Source organism: Coptis chinensis, chromosome 2, assembly GCF_015680905.1.
Source record: "Coptis chinensis isolate HL-2020 chromosome 2, ASM1568090v1, whole genome shotgun sequence".
Lineage (NCBI taxonomy): Eukaryota > Viridiplantae > Streptophyta > Magnoliopsida > Ranunculales > Ranunculaceae > Coptis > Coptis chinensis.
The window spans coordinates 28,150,976-28,174,205 of NC_141457.1; the positions used below are offsets into that span (position 1 = coordinate 28,150,976).

The 23,230-nt window shown below is 37.1% G+C and overlaps 1 protein-coding gene across 1 annotated transcript; it reads left to right on the plus strand.

The window, feature by feature from the left end:
• The first annotated feature begins 4,776 nt into the window (after positions 1–4,776).
• On the plus strand, positions 4,777–5,118 carry LOC147515633 (uncharacterized). The gene has a single exon (XM_086592988.1). The coding sequence runs from the start codon at positions 4,777–4,779 to the stop codon at positions 5,116–5,118; it is 342 nt and encodes a 113-aa protein (XP_086449114.1).
• The last annotated feature ends 18,112 nt before the right edge of the window (positions 5,119–23,230 follow it).

Here is a 23,230-nt window from a genome sequence, read left to right on the forward strand (position 1 = left end):
CAGTGTCAGGAAGTTGTAGCTTCACGATTATGACTAGTAGAGACGTGGAACACTTCAGAAAGTTTTCCTATAAAGCTATGTTTTGTAGCGTCTCCTACGTTCACTACATTAACACTTTCTATATCTCTGTATTATCTATCCCATCACCACAAAAGGTTCGAGAAGGAACTTGAAGTATCAAGAGTATGAAGAATTAATCTATTTTTAGTCGTTATGGTATAGTATTAGAAAGATGGTAGTATAGTTAAGTTTATTTCTTACTGTCATGAGATTAGTTGCTTTTGATTATTTAAAATATCAATAGTTTATAAATTGAGTGATTGTTTTTTATCACTCATGCACTTGATTGTCTATTATGGTTTTATCTCTCTTATTTTTAGGCAGAGACAAATCTTGTATTCCGTGCAACAATGAAACTATTGATTTAAGTTATTATTATTATTATTATTATTATTATTATTATTATTCATTGCTTAATTTTTATTTTTATTTTTCAGTCGTGTCATTTATATATATAACTCATGTATTCCATTCTAGCACCTTTTCTCCGCCTTTTTGGAGACGTGTAACTCTATAGAATGAGCACATGACAAATATTTAGTCATTGTAGTAATTTTAATCCTCATGAATCATTACTCTTATTTGTTTTGTTAAGGATATAAATTCTACATATTTTTGCTGATATAATTTTGCACGCATTTAAGGTAATATCCCTCCTTCTCTAATAATTTAAACTATGGTAAGCTTTCAGCTATTTTATTTAGTGATTGAAGACAATGCCTAATTTAGTTAGGGGGGTGAGAATTAAAATTTTACAATATTTGAAAAGTTTATATGTTAATTATGGTGATTCTAGGTGAAAACTATATTTTTATCGTTTAAACTGGCTAATGAAATTGGAAATTATAAGTCATAATCAGGATTAGTAAGACTTTTAGACTAAGTTTTTATTATTAGAAATAGATCTCACTGATAAAAGTCTTAGTCTAGAGTAAGTTCATATAATACACCACTAGAGGAATTTCAAATGAAAAAGCAGCTTAAACTTCTACCAAACTAGAGGATTAGTACAGAGACTTGACCTGTGAGACTTGAGCCTTTCAATTTTAATTTCTTGGATAGTCTTTACGTAAATCTGAGTCCAAGTTGACTCAACCATTTTTCTCATGCTTTTAAATTAGTTGTGTAGTCTCATTTATTCTTAATTTGGTCAATCACGAGGTGGCATCAACTGGGGAGATAGCCATTAGGACTTGTAGTCTATTCAAAGCAGAATATCATACTGATAAGTCAAGTAGTGAACCAATCAGCCTTTATCCCACCTAGTAGGATTATCATATTAACCACTTTTGAGCATTATATATATTAAACCTTTTATTCTTAAACCAATCATCTTAAAACCAACTCCAGATAAGGAGTATATCCCATATTATTAGCCTTACCCATATTTCTGAGGATTTCTAAAGAACTAAAAAGAAAGCTAGAACAAAGAAGATTTTGAAGGAAATTTTACCAAAGTCAAATGAAGAAAATCATTCCTTTTGCTCAAAGAAAAAAAAAGAAAAAATAAATAAAAGAAATATAAATAATTGAGCAGAAGTAGTGATAGAGTTCAAGTGTTGCAGTCTACAAGTGAAGAAAATTTTCAAGAAGGTCAAAAGCAAAAAGTCTTTAGTATATTCTCAGAAATTTTTGACTCCTTTTTACCCTTTTTTTGTTAACCTTTCCTAAGCCCCGTTTTAATACCCAGACTTATCACTAAAGTATGATATGAAGTGTATAATAGGTGAGAGAATGTTAAAGTGAAGGACCCGACACTTCAAATGTGATTGACATTCTTTCCATGAGACTTTATTTATATATTTGAAAATTTCCATCTTTTTGACTAAATATGAAGGATGTTCTATTTTTTTACTCATTTCCCTGCATATGGAGGTAAAATAGAAAACTTATCTGAGAGATATTTTCTTGTGAGTGTATGAAATGGTGAGATTTGAAGTCAAAATACTAATCCAAAGGTGAGGTAAAAATTCCATTGCTTGGAAAAGAGAAAGAAATCAGAATGGTTAAAAATGAATAAGCTCTAGTTAGGATGATTAGTCAGTCTTTTCTATCTTTATTAATAGAACCTTAGCCTAATGTTTTATGATCATGGATGTGATAAGTAATAACTTTTTGATTTAGACATTTTAACTAAAAAAGTTGCTTTATCTAGATTTCACCATAGTTCATATATAAAATTGATTTTGTGGGTATATCAACTGAAAACCCTCACGAGGCTATAACTCGTCCTTTAAGGGTAACTTAAAGGCTTAAGGCCTTGTTGGATATGGTAAATGCAACCACGATGCCTGCTAAAGTGAGTTAGTTTATTATTTAATTAGTATTGTTAGCTTTGAACACTTCTCTAGTATAACACATATTTGCTAAGAGACTAGCAAAATGCTAGTTGGGGGTTGTGATAAGTGCGCTAGTTGGGGGTTGTGATAAGTGCTCAAAAGTAATGATTTATAACCCCAATTATGTGTATGCTAGTCTCCATTTTATATTTAAATATTCTAATATGATGCAATTTGAGTTTTTGCAGGTCAAAGAACCTAAATGTGAAATATGGAGGGAAAAAAAGTCAAACAAGTAAAAAAGGAGTCACTGGGAATTACAGCTAAAGGCTTAGGGCAAAAACGTCATATTTGTCTCCATAAGTGCCAAGCCTAATGGGACTCTAAAAGAGGATAATAATTGAGTTAGAAGAGTCTTAAATATGATCTCAAAGCCTTAATTTCGACTTCATAGGAAGAGGAGATCAACGTGGAAAAGAAGTCAGAGTTTCACAAGAATTAGGAAACTGAAAGCTGTCAGAAGCTGCAGCTTGCGAAATAGCTTGCAAGGCAAAGTGGGCCATGTCTCACTTTTGTGCAAACGAATCTAACTTTTTCAGGATTGCTTCTAGAAAATTACAGAGAGTTTGACACTAAATAAACATAGGATTCGGATCTCTATCCAGACGAGCATGTAAGCCAATATATAAGGCACAAAAACCTCAGTTTACATCATCTAGGAAATTTAGTGTTTGCATCTTAGATCTAGAATTAAGAGAGAAGAAAGTTCAGATCTTTTCAAGTACCATTAATAGCTATAAAGATTATTCATTTTCATATTGTGTTCATAACATAGTATGAGGAGCTAATCTCCCTTCTCTTGGGAGGAGAGATGAAACCTTTTTTGTATGTTTTAGTTTAGTTCTTCTTCTATAATATTTTAGTTTAAATCCCTCATTGAGTTTCTTCTTATTCATCCATTGATGTAATGCTCCTGTGGAGGTTAGAAGGTCTTAGGGTAATTCATAATTGTGTAGAGCCAAATACCACAAACCCTATATTCTTTTCTTCTAGTTTTTAGTGTTATAGTGTGATAATTGGATTCTTTATGGCACCTCAATTAGTTGTATGTTTAATGCCACATATGGATTTTCCATGGCACCTAGAGTTGTATATTGAATGCCACTTAAATCATAATTTGGTTAAATATAAGATATCATTGGAGATTGAAGAAGTATTTGATGGAAAGATAGAAATCACGTTGAAAGCCACATATTATCATCATGGTTATGAGCATAAGGTTTGTAGGTATGATGAGTTTCTATTGGTGATTTATATTAAGCATGATAGGTAGATCTATTAGACTAATTCTATGATTTTGGTGGATTCATCTCTCCTAAGATATTCTCTCTCTTGATTCATATTCATATATTTAATTTAGTTTAGTTTATGCATAGTTTACATCTCAAATCAAATCAACTATATATTCATCATTACTTAGCCACATCTTTTACTTGCATCCATTAGAGTAACTTAGATTAGGAATTTATATTATCATCACTTAGTTATTTAGAGTAGGATTGATACCTTGCTAACCACTATACTCATCAATATTTAATAGGCTAAGTAAGATTTGCAAAAGATACGTAACACAAACAACGACAATACAAATAATTGCGTGTTACGTGCTTTTTCAGTAATGCTTGTCTAAAGGCCGATTACTTTAGTTCGAATCCCACATACGATGAAGGCATTTTCAACAGTCGCAACCGAATGAGTAGTTAGTTATTCTTGAGGATTAGGAGTCGCCTAAAGCAACATAGTGACATTTGGAAGAAGAAATATGACGCGGCTGGTAAAGTCGGATTGTCGTCTCTGGGAAAAATGTTGTGTGCTTTGCAAACGGTAGCTTACGGAACTCCAGCTGATTTTCTAGATCAATATTTCCGCATTGCTAAATCAACCGTACTCTCATATGTAAAATTGTTCTGCTAACATATAGTGGAGGCATTTGGTCCCGAATATTTGAGAGAACTAAAGTAGGAGGACATTACAAGGTTGCTTAATGTTGTTAAGCTAAGGGGGTTTCCAGGAATGCTTGGTAGTCTCGATTGTATGCACTAGACTTGAGAAGCATGTCCAATAGAGTGGGCAGGATAGTATGCTAGAAGATATGGAGCTGCAACCATCGTACTCGAGGCAGTTGTTTCTTACGACATGTGGATATGACACGTTTATTTCGGCCTACTAGGTACTAATAATGACGTTAATGTTTTGTGGCGCTCTAGTCTTTTCAATAATCTTATGTTTGGTCTTACCCCTCCTGCAAACTACACTCTCATGAGTAGAAACTATACCATTGGTTACTATCTGATGGATGGTATATATCCTAAATGGTCTACACTAGTGAAAGCGATAAAAAATCCTAGAAGTGAAAGAGAACAATTTGTTTACACAAATGCAAGAGTGTTACAAGAAAGATGTTGAACGAGCATTTGGAGTTCTTCAAAAAAGATTTGCAATTGTTAGAGATCAAGCTCGCCTATGGGACAAAAATGTGTTGCATGATGTTATGTCAGCATGCATAATTATGCATAACATGATTGTGGAGGAAGAAAGACATACATATGTGCATGCAGAAGAGTTTGGAGATTTACCACCTACTAGGAACTATAATTATAAAGAGGCTATTGTCCCACATATTGCTGTTGAACGAGACACTAATAATGTTGAATTTATAAGAGTCTTGCAACATTTAGCTCACATACACAATCGAACTGAGCATAGAGAATTAGAGTAAGCATAATAATTCTTACCAAGTCAATGAATGAACTCGCAATTGCCACTTTTTTTCTGAAGGAAGTGTCGCCTGTCAACTAGAGATATTGTGGAATGAGATGATCAATAGTTTGGAAAAGAGTCAACTATCTATCACCTTTGATTCTTCCTACCAAAAAGTCCTAGCACCACTTGCTTGTGTCAACTTTCGATCAAGCAAACTCTGCCTTTTCAAAATTGAGCAAGAAACAGAGGCGTGAGGAATCTCTCAAAGAATTAGAATCAAAATCTAGCAAAAATATAGAAGAATTATTGGTTGTTGAATTGGAAGTATTGGGGTACTCCTCATTCGGTGGTGGTGTTTGATAAGCACCCAAAACTATAATACTAAACCTCGTAGAGACATAACATTTTTGGTAATTATATGTTTAATAATCATAAAATTAATAATTATATTTTCGTACTTTTGCAGTTTTTCGTAGTTAACGTGCACTACACCATAATATGATATTTGCAACGCGAACCTTTTTTGCTTTGCAACGGTTATTTATCGTTAGCAAGTTGCCAACACTATATAAGCATTAACAATGTTATAAAGCGTTGCTTTATTTCGGTGAATTTCATAAATTAATTGCCAACGCTTAAAAATCGTTTGAGAAGTGTTGCAAATTAAAAACTCAAAATATAAAACATAACTTTACTCTCTCTCTCTCCTCTCTCTCTCTCTCTCTCTCTCTCTCTCACCGCCGCTACGGTCTCTCTCTGCCCTAACTCTATTTGCTCGGTCAATATTTTAGTGATAAAGGAAATGAATTCGGCTTGTTTTCATCGTTTTTGAGATTTTCTTTATATATAAGTTGTAGATCTGGAAAAAAAATAGTACTAATCTGATTTTTCACTTCAAATTTTACTAGATCTAACAATTTACATCTCTTTGTTTGTTGAAACAGACTCAAAACTTTCTTCGTATAGCAATATAGCCTCCTCCTTGCGTCGAACTACTTTTAACTGAGGTTTTTATTTTAACTTTTCATTTAATTTTCTCGTGTTTTGAGTATTATATAACAAATCACTAATGCTTGTCTTTATTTACTACCAGAGATTGGTGTAAGGATCTGGTCTGATGTTGTTTGTTGCGTTAATAAACCCAACTTAGGAGAAACCCATCTCTTTGGGGAAGAAAATAGGGTATTGTGTTCATCGTGGCTTCATTCAGTTGGATTCTTCAACTCCACAAAGACCTCGTTTTTACTCGCAAGGATTGGATTTCAACATTAATGTATGCCCGAACTTCACATTTATTAATTCAATAGTCATTAATAAACTCTCGTTGCTTGAAGAATTTGACAGTCCAACCTTTCTTGGTTGGCTTGCAGGTTGCAGTAGTAAGGTGCATGATGAGACCAAAAGACTTTGTTCCAATAAGTAGAAGACCCATGTTGGGCTAGAATACATCACATAAGGCAACTTTAATTTTGGACTGACGAGGTGAGAGCTTCTGTTGTGACATCTCAAACTTCTTTCAAACAGGAAACACATGAGAAACTGCTCCATTCTATGGGTTCCCCTGAAAAATGGATATTGTTTGCTTGTCCAAATCAATCACCGTTGTACACAGTGTGTAGAGTGTTGGACCTGAATTTTTTTTGGCATTTAGAAGAGTTTGTAAGAAGCTTACTTTTAAGTGCTTATGTGGAGAAAGGGTCTTTAGAAAATGATAATCTATGATTAGAGTTAGATTAGAAAGGTAATTTGTTTCAGAAATGCACCCATAGCTAGTGGGAAACATTTTACCAGCCATTGTGAGAGTAAAATGTTACCTTCCATGTAGATGGGATATTGCTTGTCGTTTGTATCTCCAAGCAGTGAAAGAAAATTGGCCTAAGATTTTTTAAGTAGCTAGGCTGCTCTTCTTTGCCTGTTCATAAAGTTCTCATCTTGTGTCTTTCAAGAAACAATACCCGTGGTTAAAATAAAAATTCAATTCTATGTTTGTCCATGATTAATTTTCTACTTATACATGAAAAATATTGCTTACCTGCTGCACTTGAAGGTGGAGATACATGTTTGCATGGTAGTAAGGCCAGATCCTTACTACTAGAGATTGAACTAACTTTACTGTAGAGTCCATTCATTTCGATGGAGGGTTTACTTTGCTTAAGGTATTTCTCTCTGTCCATCCAAACACATTTGTACCTTGTGATTATCTTGGGGAATCTAGTAGTGTGTTTGTTTTGTAGGGTCGAGTAAGTACGCAAGACGTTTTTTCTTTTTCCAATTCAGACTTAGTACGTTCCTAGAAAATATGAAGGTGCTTCCCAGTTTCCATTCTATTTGTTTGTTACCTTAGATTCTTTTTGGATTTGTTAGGTTTTGATGGATTGGATGATTGACTGTGGAATCTTATTTTATGTGTATTGAGTAAGAGGATTGAAACTATGGGAAGGTTCACTTGATCTGGTCAAGCAACTCCGCTTGCAGATTCGGGAGGGACAATTTTCTCTTCGTGGAAAGTGTGTTTTAGAGGTGGGATGTCTGTGCTCAGGTGAAAATCAACAATTTTGCCAGTATGCAACCATGATTATCTTAACTATTTTTGTGTTTGTGTCTAGTTATATGCTTGAGTTAGTTTCTGTAAAATGTACACAAGATGCTTAGCAATTGAGATATTATTGAGCTAGTATATTTTTGCCACTTCCATTTCCAATCACTTTTCTTGGTGAGCACATTTTTTTTTTCCTTTTACAGAAAGTGATGTAGTACAGAAACAAATTTCTTGTTTGCTTTTAATCTTTATCCTATCCTATTGACAACATTTATTCTGTTGATGCCTAAGTAGTGTACAATATTTAGTTATAGATTTGATGATAATACTTCAATGATAAATCAGTTCCTGCACTAGGTATAACTTCCTTTCACTCAGATTTACTTATGGATCATGTTGCTTAGAATAAATACGTATGTATTCCTTGTGCATGGAAAAGAGACAAATCCTCATTTACACTCCCCACATTAAGAAAAAAACACTTCCTTTTCATCTTTCCATTCACACTTCTCCTCATTATCCTCTACATCTTCTTCATTCGATCTTCAAACACTAATAATAATATATATAAAAACTCCCTAACAATTTTATTTTTCACTCCATGCATTAAATATCCAACCATTTGATTGTTTAAATTGTCCACAGTCAAATCCTATAATAGCTAACCTCGTCGAAGGGGGTAAAGTGTCGTATCCTTTTTTATATTCATTATCCTATAAGGTAGCTAGGTGTCCTTTCAAGTTAACAAGCAGTATTTTGACATTGAATTTTCAGGAAATAAATGGAATTATGGAGTTGCACTAAGGAGTGTATGGTCGACTTGTTTTTCATCATTTGTAATGAGTGAAGCCATCACCTATGCATATGCCTGGTAGCTAGAAATTGAAGGAGATATTTGCACTTGGTATTGCAATTGGAAGGTACTCGGAATTGGAATGTATGACAGCGGATGTGTGGATTTTTGTACCTTTCAATCCACGAGTGATTTTCTCTTGTTTAAGACTATTGTACAAAAGTATAACCACTAGAAAATCTTTCAATGTTGTTAAGTTATATGGTTCAATGAGTATCATTTTTTTCCAGCATTATGCTCGTCTATGCTGTCGATTTACTTGTAAAATGTGTGAATGTGGTTCATGGATCAGTAGCTAAAATCGAATGTCAAATTTTTATATTACTTTGTATATAGAGTCAGGAAGGACAAGCTTTTGCAGATTCACGAAGCCCCCAAAAAAATGGGCAAGAAAAAACTGTTATGGTGTAGTGATCAGCAACGGTTTATAAAAGTTACAAACGATTTTTAAATTAATTTTTTTTAAATTAACTAATAACTTTGCAACGGTTAAGGTTTTAAATTTGTGTACGAATTAGTTATAAAAAGCGTTACAAATCATTATTGCAACGGTTAATAAGCGTTGGAAATTTCTGTTTGCAACGGTTAATAACCGTTGGGAATTTTTGTTTGCAATACTTATTAACCGTTGCAAACATTTCCAACACTTTACCCACGCCATATTTGCAACACTTAAAAAGCGTTGAGAAAATTATTAGCAATGGTTTTTTGCCGTTGCAAATAGCCTGTTATGGTGTAGTGGTGAATATGATGATAAAACCTGCATCAAAGGACGAGAACACTATACATACTTGAAGTGTTCTCACTTAGCCCAGTAAAGCCCAACAAAGCCTGACTAGAGTCGAAGATTCCAATGGGACAAAACCAGTGAAGAACGGGACCACGTGCAAAGAAGTAGCAAACTTCCGAAGCTCACATCTTTCAAACCTGGACTCCGATTTCGGCAAGAGAACTGCAGAACGACCAGGGCGACTACCTCAATGCAAAGACAGAAAGTTGTAAAAATGCCAACATCCCGGGCCGCCACTGGACACAGCACGGGGATCCACTCTGCGGGCACACAAAAAGTGATGAGTCATCATGCATGGACAAGTGGCATGTTATGGGCACTCTTGGACACCTTGCAAAACAAGATAGGACAAGAAATTAAATGCATGCCTAGACTTTTAATTAGAAAATGTGTGAAAAAAGTTTGGATGATTTGAAAAGAAAAAGACAAACTTGTAATAAATGTGGGAAGGCTTCACGTGAGAGAGGGGGGTATATCTTTTGGGATGTTGGAGAAAGGGGCATTCCATTTTCATTCTTGCTTTCCATTTTGGTTGTTTACTTTTCATGCATGGTATTTTCTCCCATTTGAAACTTTTGTGTTAGGTTGATACAGGAGGTCTTGAACTTCTAATAAAATCTATTTTTCTTCAAGTTAAATTTCCAGTTCTTCCTTTGCTTCTTCTTACTTTTTTCATTTCATACATGCAAGAAATAAAATCCATCCAAGGATCATGAGCTAAAACCCTCCCAAGGGGAGGGTTAATGATGCTCATGTGAGGATCAAGTTGTATTTTAGTAGTCCAGAATCACTACTTAGGAAATAGGTTTTGATTATACATCCAGTCCCAAAATGACTGAGACTGATCAAGTTTGGAGTGCTGATACTCCAGTTCAGTCTCATGCAAGACTGAGTTAACACTAAGTCAAGTCTTGTGCGAGATCTTATGGTAGCCATTAGCCCTTTAGTTTGTCCAGTTGGTGTATAATTAAACCAGGAGTTGAAGTGATATTCCAGAGATGGAATATTAATTCAACTCCTCATGCTAGTGAGATGAATTCAGATATGAGTACATCTTACTAGGGATCGATACTCGACGCCGTTCCGGGTTTGTCAATGAACTCGAGATGGATTAGAGATGTAGTGATAAGGTACTCTAAAAATTTGTAACTGATCTTGCATGATTATGATTAACATTCTTCCTATATCTCTCTCTATCTAGTTTACTAAGAAATCAATCTTTGTAATTCTACGTTAACTTGCATTCCAAGTTTTAATTGAGCAACATAAGAAATAACCTAAAATCCTACTTACTAATTCCCTTGAAGCTATAAATTCAGTTGTGAACTTTGCCTAGTTCTAAGGTTAGACGATCCCTTACTCGATCTATGCTACCAACCCACGTGAATAAGGTAACTTGACTAGTCGGACATTTTAAGGACTTTGGACTCGAACGAACAAACCTAAAAGCACTGATTATCAAATGGTGCCGCTGCACACCTAAGGACTCCAGACATTTAATATAACAACTGGAATACATCACTGGATAACTCCCTCTCTCCTACTTTCTCCTCTTTTTTATTTTTCATTTATTTTATGATTCTAACATTTCTCTTAATTGCTCGTACCGACTTTTATTTTTTTGCTTACAGGTACCTATGAACCAGATTGGAATTATCATCCTTAGGACATTCTAAGAACGTTGTAAGAAGTTGAATTACTACACTTATCTCATAGTCTTGGACAAGACTTTGTCGGGTTGTGAGCGAGACTGCCTTGGAGTATCAGCACTCCATTTTTCAGGCCCAAATCAATTTTATTCTCAGTGTTGTTTTGGACTTTCTAGACCTGTTTAACTAACTTCCATTACGTTCACGAGTTCAGGAGTTAATTCAGTTGCTTAATTCTAATAGGTAGAGTTGCGGGAAGATCCAAGTTTCAAATTCTTACACTCCATGTCAAACTTTGTTGAGGAAATTGTTTGGTTGATTGCTATAACCTGTTTTACATCGCGTATTTGTATGTTGTCATGAGAATTCTTTGCATGTATAGAATTTTTCCTGAGTATGTGTGTTTTGTCATTGCATATTGACGTTAATACGGTTAATATGATTCGAATATATTTGGATGTCTGCGTGATTTCAACCCGTTTGCTTAGATTATTTTTGTATGTGTATGTTACATCCATTCACATACGTGGCATTACTTTGCATGAGTTCGTTCTCTATATTCCTCTACCTCGCATCTCGTTGCACGTGTAGGTTATATTTTATGTATGTGTAGTTATATATTATTGCATGCGTATGACGTGTTTCTATTCACGTATGAGTAATATAAGGTTGTATGTGTAGCCTTCCTGTGTATAACTAGCATGTGCTTATTGCATGATTATAATATTAATTGCATGATTAGTCATATATTTTGGCATTTCTCGTTTTTATTTGCATGTTTCGTAATCTAATCACATGTTTAGGCTACATATACGGTTGCGCGAATATATTACCTGTGTTTTTCCCCCTTCTCCATAATACATTAATTACGTAAACTAAAAAATAAAATAAAAAATAAAATAAAATAAAATAAATAAAATAAAATCCTAATAATAAATTTTCATCATAATTATATTAAGGGATATTTAGGTCTTGGTCCTAATAATAGTTGGTTTATTAGGGTTTGGTCTAGAAAAGCTTGAATACTAGGGTTTAGTCCTACTTTTGGTTCTTGACTGCAAGTCAACTCAGTTGATTGTGGTCAATCTGTTTGTACTTTCGAAATGACAATACTACCCTTCGCGTGCAAATCACGAGATTTTACTTTTAATAATTTAAACGAACACGTGTCGGTTCTGAGTTATGTAAAATGTGTGACCGTCAAATTTGAAATATCGCATTTTGCGCATCTCGAGAATGTCGGGAAAAATAAGGAGGGAAAATTCCCACCACATATGGTAGCTAATTGAAAACGAAGGACTGGATCTCCAATTCCTTGCTGCTGTAATGAACACCTGAGCAATTCTCACAAACGGGTTTCTTTTATCATCTTTGAAACTGTAGCAATAAGTCTTTGTTCCCAATAAGAAAACAAGAAGTGCCACTGCCATAAAAAAGCACGAGATACCAAACCCAAGACCCCAGTTCAAGTTTTCTTCGATATAGTTTATTATATAGAGAGAAATGGTAGCACCAACACATAAACCAAAATACCACCAGTTAAAGAATGAGCTCTTGGACTTGTTCTCCACAGGGTCTCCTCCATCGAATTGATCCGCACCAAAAGCCTGCACACAATGTTTATGTCCTGCTAGTCCAATGGCTACAACATACAACGAAAAGAAGAAGAACATGACTTGGAAAGAAGAAGTAGATTTGCAAGAGCTGTTCTTCTCATTATCCGGGCAGTCTGGTGAGCTTTCTTTAGGAATAATTGCTGATAGGGTTAATAATGCAAGGCCCTATTAATCATGGAATTAATTATACGGGGAAAAAAGATAGTATTCTCCATGATTATTACCTTTAGTGTTCAAGTAGATGCAACCTAAATGATGTTAATGATCACACTAATTCAATAATGAAATTTGGAAAGGATTTGAAAGTGCAAATAAAAAGGAAAAACATAACAACGCAGTGAATATGTGGTGGGAATTTTCCCTCCTTATTTCTCCTGACATTCTTGAGATGCGCGAAATGCGATATTTCAAATCTGACGGACACATATTTTACATAACTCAGAAATCGACACGTGTTCATTTAAATGATTAAAAGTAAAATCACGTGATGTTGCATGCGAGGGGTAGTATTGCCATTTCAAAAATACAACCAGATTAACCACACTCAACTAAGTTGACTTGCAGTCAAGAACCAGAAGTAGGACTAAACCCTAATATTCAAGCTTTTATGAACCAAACCCTAATAAACCAACTATTATTAGGACCAAGACCAAAAAAACCCATAATAATAATCGCATAATATACCATCATCAATCATCCTCCTATTCTATCAGTGTCTAGCAAACTTGAAAGATTGAGGTTCTATAATTAAGGAACGTGCTAGCACGGACAACCTCCCTCAATTCTCTCATGTGACCTGGCTGCTGGAATATTCACACGTTATCCTAGCTTACCAGCTCACGTTAGCAACAGCTCAGGAGGACGTGGTTCACCTCCCTCATTCCATAATGACTAATCATCATGTCATAATTCGTTCCTTATGAGCCTAGAATTAAAATTTGTGTTTGCATGAGACTATAGTCTGGTACTAATAAGGAATTAGAACATACATATTGTTGTCGGAAATACGATAAACAACTGCATAAGTTATCCCCTAGACATAGTTCTTCCTCCGTAAACCAACCTCGTCAAGTATCTCAGTTGCCATTACCTCCCATAGTTATGGCCCAGGAAAATCCCACAGTGGAGAAACCCCTTTCGGACTTCTATACTGCCTTATTGGAAGGACCTGCTTCCTGCATTAAACTCGATGAGATTGGATGTGATTTCGCATTCCGCCAAACGTTTTTGGTTTGTTACCTGTTTACCATGGTCTAGACCATGAAAAACTGTACAATCACCTTCGTTGGATTCAGCAAGTGGCCACCACTTTCCACCATATGACCGTTACCAACGAACAAGTCTTGCTTAGGTTGTTTCCCTTCACCTTAGCTGATAAAGCTTCAGTTTGGCTCATGGGCGAAGCACCGCAATCCCTTGACACATGGGCCAAGCTCGTACAAGCATTCATGATAAAGTTCTATACTCATAAGAAAACTACAAAGATGTTTCAAAAGATTCAATTCTTTCGCCAGCATCCCCATGAATCATTTACAGAAGCATGGAGCAGATTTACTGATCTGCTTCTCGAATGTCCCCATCATCAACTAAACACCATTGTCTTAGTCCAGTCATTTTTTAATGGTCTCTTTGACTATCCAAAGAAAACACTAGATATCATGAACGGCGGCTGTTTCATGGACAAAGGCGCTATTGAAGCATACACTTTTCTCGAGAAACATGCTTCACGAAAGTTACGTCTGTTACGTCTATGTTCTAAAGACACTAATTCTTCCAGATCTTCTAAAGACACTCCTACCAAAGTTACGTCTATGTTCGAGGTCAAACCTGATCTGAAATTAAAAACTTTGATCGAGTCCCTAACCAAAAAGGTCGATGCTCTTTTAGTTTAAGTGAATAATCAAAAACCCAAACAAGTCATGGCCGCCAACGCTTTCCCATGTCTTCCTTGCTTAAGTCCTGAGCACTCTGATTCATATTGCCTTTTGACATACGAGTGCCCTCCCCAACCATCTGAAGGACCTTGTGCTTTCAACATCCCTAATACACCTTGGCGACAACATCTGAATTTCGCTTGGCATACCCCTGCCCAACAGCCAGCTCCTCTGGGTTTCAACAATCCTCCTATACGGCCATCCACGAACAACAATTCCTACCGTCAAGGGAATCCTCAGCAATTCCCACAAGGGCAAAGTAAGTTTCCCAATACCGCTAATATAGGGTACCAAAACAACCGCAGCCTTGTTCCTGCTACTCCAGGTTATGGCTACCAAAATCTACCCGTAAACAATAACCGTGAACTTGTTCCTGCTGCCCCACTGGTACAATCCACTGCCGATAAAATGGCTGACACTTTACTGACTTACATGAGTCAACAGTCTCAAATCCTAGCATCTATCCAACAGTCTCTTCAGCTGTTAACACAGGATAAAAGTCAAAAGTTTGTGTTTCCTGGCCAAGCAGCTCCCAACCCTAAGCCCACAAACACTGCTTTTGAACTCACCAATGCACCAGGATCTAGTAATCCTAGCGAGGGTGAGGTGAATACCATCACCACCCTACGTTCTGGCCATACCGTCGACAATCACATACGTATGCCAGATATTCAACTGATGGAAGCCGAGGCTGATGTCCTTCCAACTCCTCACTCACAACCTATATCGGACGAAGTTATTCCTTCTAAATATGCAACCACGTCCCTGGGGAAAGACGCCACTGATCCATATGCGTGATTCCGCCCAAAAGCTCCGTTCCCCGCCCGTTTGGTAAAGAACAAACCTGACGAGCATTTCGATGAGATCCGAGAAACCTTCAAAAATTTGACCATAAACCTACCTTTTCTCGATACACGTAAGCATTTGCCTAAGCATGCCAAGTTTTTGAAGGACATGTGCACCACCAAATGATGAACGAATGTTCCTCAACAAGCGTTCCTCACTGAGCAGTTTCCCTCAATTACTACTACCAATAGTGTGGTTAAATAGAAAGACCCCGGTCGGCCAATTGTGCCATGCACTTTGGACGACAAGTATACCGCTACCGCCCTTTTAGACCTAGGCACGAGTGTTAACTTACTTCCCTACTACTTATTCAAGAAGTTAGGTCTTCATGAATTAAAACCTACCAGCATGACCCTGCAACTCGCGGATCGCTCCATCAAGTACCCAAAGGGTATAGTAGAAAACGTCCTAGTCAAGGTCCAAGATTTTTACTACCCAGTTGAATTTGTCATTCTAGATACCGAAGTTTCCTGTGACTCCATTCCTATCATTTTAGGACGTCCATTTCTTGCAAATGCTAACGCTCTCATCAATTGTCGGGATGGTTCAATGACAATGTCTTTCGGGAACCTTTCTGTAGAAGTCAATATGTTCAACTTAATGAAACAACTTCCCGATACTGACATTGAGGGTGAGATTAGCATGGTTGATGGTCTGGCGCAGGAATATTTCACAAACTCTTTTCCTACAGATGAGATACACCATTTTCTTTCTTTTGATAATCCTAAGTTTGACGATGACTCGTACGTTAAGGATGTCCACACATTATTAGAGTCAGTACCACTATTTGACCCTACTGTTGCGTTACCAACCGATTCAGAAGAACCTGACTCACTCTGTTCCATTGAAGAGGCGGCCCCTCACGAATCCTTGATCCCCAATCCTCCAACTCTAGATTTAAAACCTCTACCCTCTGATTTGAAGTATGTGCATCTCAATCTCGATTGTAGTCACCCTATAATAATTTCTTCCCACTTGACTACCGACGAAGAAGCACGCTTGATTCATGTCATTCGTGAACACCGCTCCGCTATCGGTTGGTCCTTAGATGATATCAAAGGAATACACCCTAGTGTATATATGCACGCATCGCATACATCTAGATGATGACACAATGACATCGCGGGAACCGCAACGTCGCCTTAACCCCGCCATGAAAGAGGTGGTAAGGGAGGAAGTTTTACGTTTACTTGATGTAGGTATGATATACCCTATCTCTGATAGTGTTTGGGTTAGTCTTGTCCACGTTATTCCCAAGAAGTCTGGCATTACAATTGTGCACAATGATAAGGATGAATGAATCTCCACTCGCGTCCCAGTGAAATGGAGAATTTGCATTGATTATCGCAAACTTAATGCCGTAACATGTAAAGATCACTTCCCTCTTCCATTCGTTGGCCAGATGCTAGAACGTTTAGCTGGTCATGCTTACTACTGTTTTCTTGACGACTATTCTAGCTACTTCCAAATTGTCATCGATCCAGCTGATCAAGAAAAGACAACTTTCACATGTCCTTTTGGGAACCTTTGCATACAAACGAATGCATTTCGGTCTTTGCAATGCCCTTGGTACTTTCCAACGCTGCATGCTTCACATTTTTGGTGATATGGTGGAACGTTATATGAAAGTTTTCATGGACGACTTTTCCATTTATGGAAACTCTTTTGATGACGGCCTATCCAACCTTTCTAAAGTGTTAACGCAATGTGAAAAGAAAATTTTGGTACTTAATTAGGAGAATTGTTATTTCATGGTTACCAAAGGAATTGTTCTAGGTCATGTTGTTTCAAAAGACGGGATAGAGGTTGATAAAGCTAAAGTTGTTAAAATTGCTTGTCTACCTATCCCGTGAACAGTTCGCGATATCCGTGCCTTTTTAAGCCACGCCGGGTTTTACAGGCGATTCATTCAGGATTTTTCTGAAGTTGCTCGACCCTTAACCAATCTCCTACTTAAGGATACGGTCTTCGACTTTAATATTAACTGTAAACAACCTTTTGAAACTTTAAAAATCGCCCTAACTACCGCTCCTATCATTCAACCCCTTGATTGGTCTCAACCATTCGAATTGATGTGTGACGCTAGTGACTTTGATATTGGCGTCATACTAGGCCAACGACGTGATGACAAACCCATTGTCATTTACTACGCTAGTAAAACTCTTAATAACACTTAATGTAATTATACAACAACTGAGAAAGAGTTCCTAGTTGTTGTCTATGCTTTGGATAAGTTTCGCCCTTACCTGGTCGGATCTTCAACCATCGTATATACTGACCATGCCACACTTCAATACCTACTCGCGAAAAAGGATGTGAACTAGAGGTTGTTCTGCTGGATCCTTCTCTTGCAAGAAGTCACCCTGGAAATCAAAGACAAGAAAGGAACCGAAAATGTTGTGGTCGACCATTTATCAAGGCTGATTGGTGACATTGATAGTGATTTTGATGCCATCTGTGATTCCTTCTGAGACAAGCATTTGTACTCTATTTTCTCCTTTCTATGGTACCCGGATATCGTTAACTACCTAGTTACTGAGGAAGTTCCTTCCTCTTGGTCATGCCCTATTCGTAAAAAGTTCTTATCCACTGTAAAATATTATTTCTGGGATAACCCTTACCTCTTTAAGTATTGTTCCGACCAACTCATTCGTCGTTGCATTCCCGACTGGGAACACACCGACGTGTTATCTTTTTGCCATGAACAATCTTGCGGTGGTCATTTCAGTGGGAAGAAAACTACGGCCAATGTTTTATAATGTGGTTTTTACTGGCCTACCATTTTTCGCGATGCGCATGAACATTGCAAAGTTTGTATTCGTTGTCAGCACCTAGGTCGCATTACCCAACGCAATATGATGCCCCTAAATCCCATTTTAATTGTGGAAATATTTGATGTTTGGAACATTAACTTTATGGGACCCTTCCCTATTTCTCAAGGTTTTCTCTACATTCTAGTCATTGTGGACTATGTGTCCAAATGGATTGAGGCACTCGCATGTCGCTCAAATGACCATAAGACTGTCGTGAAATTTGTAAAATAAAACATTTTCTCTTGATTTGGTGTCCCCAAAACTATCATCAGTGCTGGGGGTACACATTTTTGTAATAAAAATTTTGGGTTTTTAATGAAGAAATATGGAGTTACTCACAAATTTGCTACTCCGTATCACCCACAAACGAGTGGCCAAGTGGAAGTCTCCAATAGAGAGATAAAGTCTATTATGGAGAAAACTATCAATCCTTCAAGGAAAGACTGATCTCTCTGCTTATTGGATGCCTTGTGGGCATACCAAATGGCCTTTAAAACACCTATAGGGATGTCTCCTTACCGTATCTTTTTTGGAAAACCTTGTCATCTGCCGATTGAACTTGAGCATCGTGCTCTATGGGCCATCAAAAGCCTCAATTATAATATCAACGCAGCAGGCGAGAAGCGAAAACTGTAATTAAATAAGCTTGAGGAGATTCGGAGTGATGCTTATGATCTCTCAAAATCCTACAAAGCTAATATAAAAAGAGTGCACGACAAACACATTTTGCGTAAAGATTTCAAAATTGGCCAAAAAGTTTTACTTTACAACTCCAAATTACACATTTTTCTTGGTAAATTGAAAACACGATGGTCTGGTCCTTTCATTGTGTCAGCTGTGACCCATTATGGGGCAATCTCTTTGCTTAATCCACAAGATAACAACGAATTTCAAGTAAACGGCCAACGCCTCAAACATTACCACGAGTTACGCTCCCCAACTGTTGATCAGACTCTTCTTCAGGATCCAGTCTACATAGAGTAGATGTTTCATTTGGCGTACTCAATCTTGTTTTCCTGTAGAGGGTACATCATTTTGGTAGCCGGGTGATATAATGTAAAATCACAACTAGATTTCTCTAACTTAATCTTACGTTATCAATTATTTATTTCATACTCTCACATATATATTTACGCAATATATAGAGTACGGAATCATTCCACTCTTAACTCTCTAGACTTAAACGAATTCAACTAATCAAACACAAGGAAATAATGGCGAGCGCAATATTTATGGATGTGAATTTATACTGCAAAACTGAATATATGAATTTAACTTATAATAATTTAACTAAGCAATTGAATATGACTTGAATAAAATATGGAGAAGAATAGAGAGATTTGAAATCCACCTTTATTGATCCCTAACATGCTAGTATGGAGGTTGTTGCAAATCCTAATCTTTATATTTTCACACAAGGTTTAACATAAAGGTTAGGTCTTTTTATCAGTAATTATTCATGACATCTCTAACCAACTAATAATTAGCATGAGAAGAAGTTGAAACCTATTCTCATGGTGAATTAACTACCCTTTAGAATTGAAACTCTTTAAAACAACTAATCTATACTAACACATCAAGTCTTCATCAAAGCTTCAATCAAACCCCTCTAATGGAGGTTTAGCTATGGTTCATTAGATTATCATTGAATAAATAAGAAGAAAAAGAAGACATGATTTAAAGGAATACTTGTATTAAAATTTGACTTGAATTGTATTAATGGTGGCTAGGCTAATAAAACATAAACTAAGTTAAAACTAAAGAGAAACTAAATTATTCTAGCTAGCTAATGGGAGATGTAGAGAGAGAAAATCCTAATTTACAACTAAACTAAAAAGGAGAGTAGCTAAGTGTTGTTTAGCATTAACCCTCTTTATATAGGAGAGGGTTAGGTTTACAATTTCGTGCATGGACTTTGGAGCTATGTTTTGGGCCATTAAATCAAACCCAAAACCTAATTACTTAAGTCCAAAAAGGGTTTCTCTGTTAAAAATTACTGCAATAGCCGTTTTGTCCACTTTTACTCTTCTGATTGGATCAAGGCCTAGACCATTAGAAAGCGCTTTCCGAGCCGGTCATTTTGCCATATAGTAGGCCCAATTATGACGTTTGAGTCCGAAGATACGGCTTGTAGAAGTTCTATTGACTTTTATGCTCTATTTCTGCCCGCTTTGACTTTGACTTTTCAGCTTTGACTGGGCTTTAAAAAAGCTTTTTCTCCTTGAAATTTGGGCTTTAACCATAGAATTTCTTAGGAACCAACCTTTGCTTCTTTCTTTTGCAAAAGTGACATATTTCTTCACATAGTTGACTCCAAGACTTGGAATACACAAAAGTACATAAACAGTACTAATTAACTCTTATTTATTATAAACATAATTGGTCTAAATGTAATATTATTAAGGGGTTAAAACTGCAGTTTTGGCCTCTTATCACTGGGCCATCTTTTATTTTATGATCTCAAAATTACTTTGAAGTGTGTGGTTGCAAGCGCCGGAGCTGTAGTCTACAAACTCTATTTCAGAACTGAGTATAAATGTCTTCTGAAATGCGAGCAAATGTTCCTACTAGTAAACAATGGGTTCCAAAAATTTCTCCTTCTTCTTTCTCCACTCTTTTCTACTCTCTTCCTGCCCACGTTCAAATCGTCATTTGGACAGAGTCTCACCCCTCTCGAATTGGACAAGGTCGCAGTACTTTTGCTCATCGATGACGTGCGCGCAGAATGGGGTGGTGTATGCATTGTCAAACCCCTAATTGCCTGGTCTTCAGCCGCTTGGTGAAGGTGTTTATTATAACGTATACACTTGTTTGACACTAGCAGCTCGAGATCAACTTCGCCAAGTCGTTCCTCCTACAGATTGGGATTCGTCTTGAGGATCTGACATTAAAAGACTCACCTTGTATATATGTATATATTGATGTCTTTTAAAATTCCCCTTGCATTAACATTGTGCACAAAGAGATTCGTGTTCAACCTCGGATGTTGCCTACTTGGGACACGGGCAATGGATTCCACCAGGCCAACCCCTAGATATAGGTTACTTTGAGTTTCCTTTGGGGAGGTTTGAGGCTAGCCATATGTAATATAGGAAAATATTATTAGACCGTAGCGTGCACGGTCAAGGATGGTACCATCTTGCACCCTAGACCCACAATACATAAAGGTGAAGCCACAGTCTGCTTGGATTGGGTTCGCTCCAGAGCCGACATGACAGTTGCCTGAGAGTTTAGATAGAGAGTCTTCTGGCCATCCAGTGTTGTTCACATTAATCTTCCTTGTATAGAAATAAAACCATATAAAAAAAAACTATTGTTTATAAATAAAACATCCCTCCTTTTAAAAAATTCCTTTGGCCTTTGAGCATGCCACATCAAATTGGATGGCATTTTTCATGCCGATCATTACGACAGCTCATTTATCCAATTTGGAGTCCGAACGAGTCATGTGTGCGCGTTTAAATTTTTTCAGGTTTGATTTGGGCTTGGGAAAAAAATTGGGCTCGACCAAATATCGTGATTCTCGGCCCATTTATAACCCGAGACACCTCACCACGCATTAACATTCCCTTATTTTTTCTCCCACAAAAACTGGATCTTGCTCCACTCCATTCGAGTCTCGCACGAGATAGCCCCAATTCAAATCCAGTCTCGCACAAGACCACCACAACCCCGTTTCAATTTGTGTTCCGCCACCAACTTCAAATTCTTCCTCTCATCTCAAAACAATACCCGTCCTCTTCTTTAGATCCCCAAATGGCTAGAAATAAGCGAATTTCAGTAGAATGGAATTTTTTATCACTCTTTCGAAATGGGATGTTTTCCTTATTTTTTGATACCGAAATTCAATCTCGAGGTTGGGAGTATCTGTTGTATGCCAATGGCGGTCTTTATTTGACGGATTTGGTGTTGAAGTTTTACAACAATGGCGGTTTTAATGGCGATCATTTTTGGGTCACCATCGATGACGTGCCCTGCCAAGTCACACCCGCCTTGATATCTGGGATCACTGGCATACCTTTGGTCGACCATTTGCTAACTCACCAGCAGTCCGTGTATCCATAGACTTACGACCTCATGCTCGACACACTAATCGAGGGTGATTATAATCTTGATGGGAAATGCGCTTATCAACGTTCTCTGTGTCAGAACCAACTTGTCGTGACTCAATGGCTGGGTCAGAATATCATTGGCACCTCTAAGACATCTTACATTAACAAGACATTTCTCCACTTACTCTGGGTCCTCCAGGAGCGAAAGGGAAACTTCTGCATTGTGACATTTCTATTTGACATCATTACTCATGCCACACTCAGGTCAGCTCCTCTTTCCGTTCTTGTCACCCAAGTTATGATAAATTTGGGTTTCCTGTCTGCTACACCTTTAGTTCCTATGTTGCAATATGAGAATATGCATGCTTTCAAGAAGTGCGTACAGTTCCCATGGGAACCCACATCACGTATGACAGCGGAACACAATAACGTGACTCCACCTCCCCCATCCCCTCCATCTTTCTTTGATGAGGCTGCTATGAGCCAGATGAGCCGCCCTATAGATGCCCTACACACTATGAACAGTGACATGCGAGACATGTATACTCGCCAAGTATTGATGGAACATTACATGGGAGAATTTAGGGAGGATATGTGCACTCGCCACGATTCACTGACCGACACCATGGGCGAATTTCAGCAAGAAATGTGCACTTCCATGGATGCATTTTAGGATCAGCTAAGTACTCACCAGAACCAATTTCAGCGAATGCTCATGGCAAACCAGCACCAGTTTCAATCCCAGGTGATGCATACTCTAGGCGAAATCCAAGAGCAGTTAGTCTCCATGGGAGCTCGTCCTGCACGCCGTCGTAGGAATCATGGTTCTTCTTCAGCAGCCCCTGAGGATTTCCAATTGACGGTTTACTTTCCTAGACTTGTATTTTATTTATGTCGGATATTTTATTTACGTGTTTCCATTTTAATTTTCTACCTATGTATGTCTTATATTTCCTACATTTTCCACAATATTCTGTTTTGTCAAGTATTATATTATATCTTATATATCTCCAATATTTTTCTTCAAAAAATAATA